Source organism: Vanellus vanellus (assembly GCF_965231255.1).
Source record: "Vanellus vanellus genome assembly, chromosome: Z".
In the NCBI taxonomy this organism is placed as follows: domain Eukaryota; kingdom Metazoa; phylum Chordata; class Aves; order Charadriiformes; family Charadriidae; genus Vanellus; species Vanellus vanellus.
The window spans coordinates 84,490,274-84,498,945 of record NC_138908.1 but is presented as its reverse complement, the minus strand read 5'-3'; the positions used below and the strand labels follow the sequence as shown (position 1 = coordinate 84,498,945).

At 44.7% G+C, this 8,672-nt stretch overlaps 1 protein-coding gene across 1 annotated transcript in view; it reads left to right on the top strand.

Annotated features, from left to right (window-relative positions):
- The first annotated feature begins 1,515 nt into the window (after positions 1–1,515).
- Positions 1,516–8,672, top strand: part of EPG5 (ectopic P-granules 5 autophagy tethering factor) — a 64,209-nt gene continuing 57,052 nt past the window's right edge. Inside the window, exons 1-3 of the mRNA XM_082497820.1 lie at positions 1,516–1,612; positions 5,128–6,066; positions 7,860–8,103. Coding sequence (XP_082353946.1) covers positions 1,559–1,612; positions 5,128–6,066; positions 7,860–8,103 — 1,237 coding nt within the window. The 5' untranslated portion in view covers positions 1,516–1,558. The remainder of the gene's footprint in view (positions 1,613–5,127; positions 6,067–7,859; positions 8,104–8,672) is intronic.

Here is an 8,672-nt window from a genome sequence, read left to right as displayed (position 1 = left end):
TGTCAGGCTTTTCTGCATGCAGAGGTCCCCACTGTGGCTGAAACTTGGCTTGCACATTCACTAAATGCACAGAAGCCACCCCAAAATAGGGGTGCCGGTTCTAACTCTGAACACATCAGCTTTTTGAATAGGCCTAAAGCCAAGCAAACCCTGGCTTGGAAGAAGAGTTTCCAGACATGAAGCTATTGGGAAGCAAGTCTGTGTGCCCATGAGTGCTGAATCGGCTTTCTATCTTCAGTAACTTCCCTTGCTTGGTTGTCTTTTAAGGGGTGCAGAAGACTTTGGCCTCCTCCCAGGCCCCTGTGGAGGAGCCTGACCTCCCTACAGACCTGCTGTGCCAGCTTCTTGGAGCACTGTTGTCTGCACAGCTCCTGCTGTCCCTCTCTGGGGTGCCCCACAGGGAGAGAGCGAGCTAACAAACGCCTTAATAAATAACCACTTTAATAAGACAGAATAAGAAGAGGAATACAGATAGTGAGTATATCTTACATACCTTCAGATGCCGGGCACCCTGCCTTCAGGCAGAGTTCAATGGTCCTCTCCCTTTTTGGTCCTTTGAGGTAATGTAACTTAGAAGAAAACAGAAAACCTATTCATAAAGGATGTTCACAGGAGAACTTCTTGCTGCAGTTCCAAATACAGGCAAGTTCAGGCAGGTGCTATAACGGCCAGTACTATGTGCTTCTCAAGCCCTAAGTACAAGGTCCAATAGAGCAGACATGGCCTGTTCAAGTTCATTAACTCCTTGGCTACTCCTTATGTCCTCTGCAAAGTGGGTCTGAGGTCTGTGGGGGCTCATCCATCTGGGGACTGGGAGAAGTCACTTTCTGCTCCCAGTGGGGCTCGATCCATGGCTCTCTGGGGACAGGTGGGTGCCGGGGCTGGGATCCGAAGGGGCAGTGGTGCCTGGCCCCCCAGGCTGAGCCAGCAGCCCTGGTGTGGCTGAAGCAGCCTCTTGTGCTTCAGGAAAGGCTGCCCTGCTCCAATGGCGCTTCCAGGTCCTCCTACAGTGCAGGCAGGAGACCTCACACTGCCCATCCTGAGCAGTAGGGGCCTGGCTTGCCATCCCACATTCCCTCTGGCAGCAGTCTTGCTTCCCCACAAGTTCTTATAGGAGGGCCTGGCCTCCTCCCAGGCCCCTATGGAGGAACCTGGCCTCCCCATAGATCCTTATAGGGGAGCCTGGCCTCCTCCCAGGCCCCTGTGGAGGAGCCTGACCTCCGCATAAATACTTATAGGGGAGCCTGGCCTCACCACAGACCCCTACACTGGCTCCTCCTATAGAGGAGCCTGACCTGCCTCCAGCTCGCTACAGGGTTGCCTGGCCTCCTCCCAGGCGATGGAGGAGCCCCATGACTGCTCCACAGACCCCCGAGTTCCGCCCAGGCCCGTACTGCGGCGACGCACCGCGACTCGGCGTGTCCCTCCGTCCCTCCCGTACCTGCCGCGCCGCTGATTGGCCGAGAGTGCCGTGGCGGTGGGGACGGCCCCGCCCCTTCCGCCACCACCCGCAGCTGCCTGCGCTGCGCCGCAGCGGGCGGGAGCGCAGCGTGGGGCCATGGCGGAGGCCGTGAGGGGCCTCCGCAAGGCCCGCGGCAAAAGCAGGCCCAAGGTAGGGCGGGCCGGGGCAGGGGGGTGGCGGGTAGCTCCTCAGGGCGACGTTCTGCCGTCCCGGGGCGGGCGGGGGTCGAGAGGGCCTCGTCCAGCCGTGGGTCTGTCACCGCCACTTAACGCTTGTGGCGGCTCCGGGTTGTAGCAGTGAGGTGGGTTTAGCGCAGCTGGTGTGTGCGTGGGGGTGTGTGTTTCTGTGTGGCGTTATTACCCGCCGTGGGACTTTGGTCAAGGGTTTTGGCTTGCGTTTGGGGTTACTCGTGTTTTTGCTTGTGTGTTTTGTTTTTTTTTTTTTTTTTTTTAAAGCAGCGGGAGGGGTGGCTGCGCTGGGCGGTGTTTATGTCCACGTTTATTCGTCCTCTTCTACTGAAAGTAGGTCGGGGGTGTGTTTCTCAAAAGGCTTCTGAATGTCTGCGCTTTTCTGAAGCTATGTAAGAAGACTTAGAGTAATGGGCAGCCAGGGGAAGGGTGTGATAGGCCTTGTGCTGTAAAAGGGTGTAAACAAGCTTTTTATTCTTAAAGTACGTGGCCCTCTCAAATAGCTCGGGACAGCAAGACAGCTGGAGTTGCCTCTGTGGTGAAGCTGTGGAGCAATAGAACTTACCAGCATTTAGCAATGTTTTTAGTATAGCATCGGATGACGGTCTTACTCCATTTCATATGTATAGATTTGGCTTTGAAATGCTCAAAACAGGAGGCCGTGAATGGTGGATGACAGTGTTTCTTCTTCATTGCTTGGTGCTACAGTTGTTAAGTGTCCCTCTTGCTAGGTTTTAATCCTGTTGTGTGTTCCTTCTTCATGATGTCAGTACCAGCAGCTTTCTGAAGGTTTTGCTTTCCTTGTGGCTGTGCTACGCAGAATTTCAGTAGTTTGTGGGAATGGTCTAAACTAAACTATCTCACCTCAGGGTTTAGCCAAAATGGAAATATCTCCATTAATTGCTTAAGCTCTATATGTTTAAACTGCACTGTATAGAGCAAAGGCATTGAAGTTACGGCTATTAAAGCCTTCTGAAAATAAATTAAAGGATTAATTGACCATTAAAGATAAAACAAGGGTTAGATCCAAGTATCAACTGTGCTGTGAACTCAAGGCAAGTAAAGATTGGAGAGAAAAGCAATCCGAGAAGAGTAAGGGTGTCATTGTTTTTGTTTTGATTCAGCCCCATAGCATGAGCAAGGCAGCTAACTCTAAAGACTGCTGCTTAAGAGAATTGATTCCCTGCAGGAAGGCAGTGACTCACAGATGACACTGGCAGTTCATTAGTGACATGTGTACAGTGACTCCAGCGGCCACTGTCTTTGGACATCCCTTCCAGGTGTAATTCACTGTGAAACAATTCACTGGCGATGTCACGTGTGAGAATCCAGAATCCTTCAGTGTTACACATAACCCATTCCTGATACATATTTTTGCTGCTATTATGCTCAGCTCTGTTAATATGCAGGGGTGTTTGAGGATGCAGTTTGGGGCCCCGTCACATTAAGGGCTTTTCCATTCCCATGCATCAGAAACAGCTGTAATCCTTCAAAAAGCTGAAATTCTCATGAGCTGGGAGAAAGGCTGGCTCAGCTACAGAGTTGCCAAGTAGTGGAGTGGAGCCCAGGGTTTTCTGAAAATAGTAGCCCAAGGTCCTGGATTGATTGGAACACAATGAGATGGCAGAACCAGTGAACCTGGAATGGGTGAAGATGAACCCACGTTTCTGTGTGCATCTCAGTGGGTAGCACTCAGTTACTCCAGAGGTGTTTACTGAAAAATAATAGTCGTCTTTAGAGCTTGAGATGTTGTTCACTGACATGCTAGGAGAGGAGAATGGACAAGGCTAATGAGCGAGCATGACCTGTGACTTAAAGGCTAAACCCTCAGAAGAGAGAATAGCAGGTTTTGCTTTCATGTTAATTCAGAACCTGATTTCTCTCATTCTTTCTCAGATAAAATCCCCGATTATGGCATTTTTTTGCCTTGGAAAGTGAGAACTTAAAGACGCTTCATAAATTTTAAAGACAGCTATTTTATCTAACAGTAGTGTTTGGGAGGAATACAGGATGTTACTGAAAGATAAAGGGAGTTTCTTCTGTGTGAGGACTGCAAGAGGGAACTTTGAGATTGTGAAAGGGAAACGACTAGCATGTGTTTGTAAAGTATGTGGTTCAGTACACTATCAAAAATATGATCATATGATGTAGCGTCCTATAGAAATGACTGACTTTGAGTTAATTGGCAGGAGATATTTATTATAACTATATGTCCTAATTTAAAGAATTGTGCTCATCTATTTTTCAGCTCTCACCTGTAGCTTTAGCTGGCTGTGGAGTGTGTCAGAAGTGTTTTGTGTGATCAGAAGTGTTTACAGGTTTTAATATACTGAAAAACACAGTCTGAAAGCAAAGCCGGTGTATTGCCATTTGGTAAAGGAGCTGGGAGCATATGTTTGAAGTAAAATTAGGCTTGAGATCGAGGTTAGTTAGAGCCTTGATTTCAGCTGTTTTCATGTATGCCCTCTCATAAGGCAAAATCATGTCAGATGCTTAGTGAAAGTACATGTGATACTGTCAGCAGGTTTCCAAAACTATCATCTTTTCCTCAATCATGGAAGCAGTGAGAGCTTTTCCTAATTTCATCTTTCTTTGTTATATTATCTGGGTCATCCAAAACTGGAGTGCTGTAAACTAACTGTTCTCAGTTTTGCTTCTAATAAACTAGGTATACACAAACAATTTACTATTTGGTAAAACATTTTGCCAATTTTTTGTTTCACAAATTGGCAAATGATTTACAAATTGACAAAATCTTTATTGATTTCCCATGCAACATTATTTCCCATGCTGTGCTTTGGGAAGGAGGTTAACCTACACCTTAGACTAGGTTTATGGGAACTGTTTACCTCCAGATTGATGTTAATTTAAAAGTGGGTAATCTTAAGGTCACTACTAAGTTTTTCTACATCTCTGGTGTGTAATACCTATTAAAAATAGGTATTTCAGTATTTGTACAGATTTTGTGATTGTTTTAGGATGTAATTAGGGTATGCATTCCAGACTTTCTTTGTTCTGAAAGTACTTTTTTGAAAATAATTTTCTGTTCATTAAAATATTTCTCGTAAAGGTAAGGTGAATTTCAACATAACTTTTTGTAACTTGGTAAAATCTAGTGACTCTTTTTAGAATTTGGGGTCTTGTTATTTTGATTAATTTATGTTAATGAAACACTCTGTCCTGGGATGTTTATAGCTTTTTATGTAGGAATGTTGAAGCATTGTTCAAGAAACGACCAAGAAAATAGATGCTGATAGACAGTCTTCAAAGTGCAACTAAAGAAAAAGGATCTGTTTGGTGCATTTGTTTTTACCTTTAATACTATGAAAATTAATGTGTTAAAAGGGGCTTTTGGAGTTGCGATGTTAACAAATACTGGTTTTGGTGATGGTGGGATTTGGGATGCAAGGGAGAGAGATTCACTTGGTAGTGACACTGTGTGTTTTGTTTTGTTTTGTTTTGTCTTTTTTTCTCTAGGAAAAAAAGAAAAAAGGCAGTGAGGGGTCCCAGACGCAAGAGTCTGATGATGTCTTCCTCCCTCCTGTGGCAGAACTGTCTTCTCGAGCCAGTGAAGGCCAAGTGGAACATCCTGGAGAATTTACAGAAATTTGTCTCAGTGATGAAGTGGAGGATGGAAAAACTATAAATGATGTACACAATGTCCCCCTGAGCAATTTATCTTCAACAAATGAAGGGTCTTCAACAGTAACTGTAGAGCCTCCCACAGATACAGAAGAGTTCAAAGCCGATCCTTCCCTTGAGGAGTGTGGGGGGAATGTTGAGAAGAATGGAAAAAGCAAGTCGCACAAACCTGACAGCCCTGTGAAGGCAGTTGCTAGCACATCAGGAAACTCTGATGTGTTGAGTAGTACCTTTCATTCCAGTGCTGCTGGCTCTCAGAGAGTAGTGGGCTTTGTACGGGACAAAGGAACTGAAAACGTACAGGATGCTAAAAATTCTCTTGTCAGTTCTTCAGAGAAGCTTCCTCTTAGTGTCTCACAGCTCTCTGAGAAATCCAAAACACGTGTTCAGCATTTGGGATTCAAACCAGTTTATCCAGACTTGTCAGCTGAATTGTCCTATGAGAGACCAACCATAATAGCGGTTAAACCGCTGTTGCACAATGAAAGGCTGTATCCAGAGCTCCCAACCGAACCAGAACTGGTGCCGTTTACCAGAGAACAGCTGAAAATTTTTGAGCCGTGTTCATGGCTGGAGAATGTTGACTCCTATGCGGAGGAATTCGAAAGTGTTGCTCATCAGGACAGACATGAATTTTATGAACTGCTGCTGAACTACATGCGCTGCAGGAAGCAGCTGTTGCTGGCTGAGGCAGAGCTGCAGGCTATGACGACAGACTGCCAAAACGTTAAGGGGAGATTATGGACTTTTAAAGAAGAACAGAAAACTGTGCAGGTGCTGTTGCTGAGGCTACTTTTGAACTTAAAACTATTTGGATGTGATTCCAGACATTAATTTGACTTGCTGTTAATTTTATGGTATTTAAGCTGCTTTGTTTTAAAGAGTTGATTGCCTTTGCTTTCTATCTCACCACTGACCCCCAGAACTTCAGTGTATCATCCTGTTGAGATTTTAAGACAGTTTGTTGTTTGATTTTTAAACTCTGACAAGTGTAAGGTAGTGGGATCTCTCCTGGTGATCTCTTTTGGAGTCAGACTCCAAGCTGTGTACAGCCAGTTCTGCCTGTAGCATCGAGTGAAGTTTGTATCACAGTATTCCAAGTAGATGCAGGGGATACACGGTGAAGGAGGACTTCAGTATGACTGTAGTGGTGATGTCCTGTCTGGCCTGCTGCCTGTAGTGACAGTTTTCACTGATGTCATTCTGGACTGTCCTGCTGTCAGAGGCAGCAGCTGCAGACGAGCTTGAGTCATGCTAGTGGGCGACCTTGTTGTGCAAAGCAGAGGGAGTGTCAGGTCCATCCATTTCCAGTAACTTTTACTTCATAAGTATAGATGTGGTTTTAGCTGCATCCAGGGTGGTCATGATACTCTGTAGCATTTCTGTCTGTAGCAAACAGGTCTGGTTTGGGCTGCTCTTTTGGGCACACAGTAAAATTTTCCCCCAAACTCATTCTGTGTAACTTTTTTTTGGATCTGGGTATTACAGTGGGAGTGAATGAAATTGTTCTAGTGCTCTGATGCTGTTTTATAGCCAACACATCCTCAAAATTGTTCAAAAGTACTAAATACTAATTACTTTTGTTTCTGTGAGTGTAGTGCCTCTCCTATGCAATTCCTCAGAGCAGAGACATTGAGAGACAGCCACTGAACAGATTTGAATCTTTTCCTTTTTGCTGGGGAGTAACACTGAACCTCACTGGACTCTCAGTTTTGCATTGATCACTTTCTACACTGAAAGCAATTTTGGCTTCACCCGTATATCCCCACTGGGCATCATACAGGTGGATAAGCTTGCCGCTTGCTTTGTTCCATCCTGAATCATGATGTATTTATTGTATGTCCTGAATAATTCTTGTCTTTATACCAATTTAAAATTCTTGTTCTACTAACTTAGGAAACACAGGGATACTTTCAAGCTAAGCTTCCAAAGTGCTGGTTCTGAAGCATGTTTCCTGGTTGCATAAAAGAATAACAGGAACATTCTGTATTGTGGTTTTCTTGTGCTGAAGAATTACAGATAGGACAGAGGAAGACTGACCTCAGCTTTTAATTCCAGTTTGGGAAAAAGTTAGGGTACAGTTCAGTTCATTTCTGAAAGTTTTAAATGTACAATGGAATATTGCTATAAATATTTAGTTCTGGGGGCTTAGAAAAATAATTATCTTGTTTCAGTACATACTTTAGCTTTAAAATAGCAGATCCAAATATTTATGGAAATCTATAAACTGAAAGCAGTTACGCTCACTGGGAGTAGAGAGACCTGATTTTGTTCACATCTCAGCAATACAGACAAGTCACTTCGTGTCTATTTTTAAATCTGTGTTACTGAGGGTTTATAGAGTAATTTTTTCAGAAGTCAGGGATATGAATCTTCAGTGATCATCAGCTCTAAAAAGTATGTAGGATGTTCTGACATGTTTGTCTTTTCCACCTCTGAAGTGGCCCCTTTTATGAAAACTTTGAAATCTATTGAGGGGAGGGTTATATCAAGGTTAATTTCTGTAAGCATGCTTGACCCAAGAAAATGACAAATCCACTTAAATAAAATAATTGCTTTCTTTTCAGGGTGTCTGTGCAGATCAGTGCAAAGTGACAGGTCATCATCGCTACCAGACAGTGGAGCTGAATGAAAGCGTGCTGGGGGAACTGAAAAAGCTGTTTGAAGCCAAAGCAGAGCATGTGCATCAGACACTGGCACTGCACTCGTACACTTCAGTGTTGTCCCGGTTGCAAGTGGAGTCATATGTCTACAGGTTGCTCAGCAGCTCATCCTTGCTGAGATCAGTGGCTCTTCAGCAGCAGGAACAAGGTGTGTTGCTGGTGTGGACCCTTCCCCATGCTGTTTAGGGTGCCCAGCACCAACCTGCTGATTTTATGCAGGGAGCAGTGAAACCTTTTTCTCACAGGATAAACTCTGATTCTCTTAACTTATTCACCTGGAGAGTGGAAGCTGAATGCAGGAGTTGCCGCCTTCTGTCTAAGCTGCATACTGCCACTGATACTGTAGAGGAACACTGGGTGGGATGGGACATCTGGGCTCCAATCTTCTGTTGTCAGAGGCAATATGTAATACAGTCCCCTTTCCAAATTGATTATGCACAATTCTAAAGCCAGCTGGATATTTTTCCTCCTTTACTTCCTCATGAACTCTTACAGCCCTAATACCTAGAAATCTTTTCAGTTTTACTCCTAGGTGTATTACTTATTTGGGGTTTGCGTCAATGTAGTCTCTTAACTACAGTATTCCTCCCCTTCCTGTCCCAGATATTTATCCTTCTTAGTCCTCCTCCCTTTGCCTCCCACGTAGTTTATATGCATAGTAAATGGTGGCTCGTACAAAGTTTATGTTGAGGGAGGGCCTTATATGAGAGAAATCAT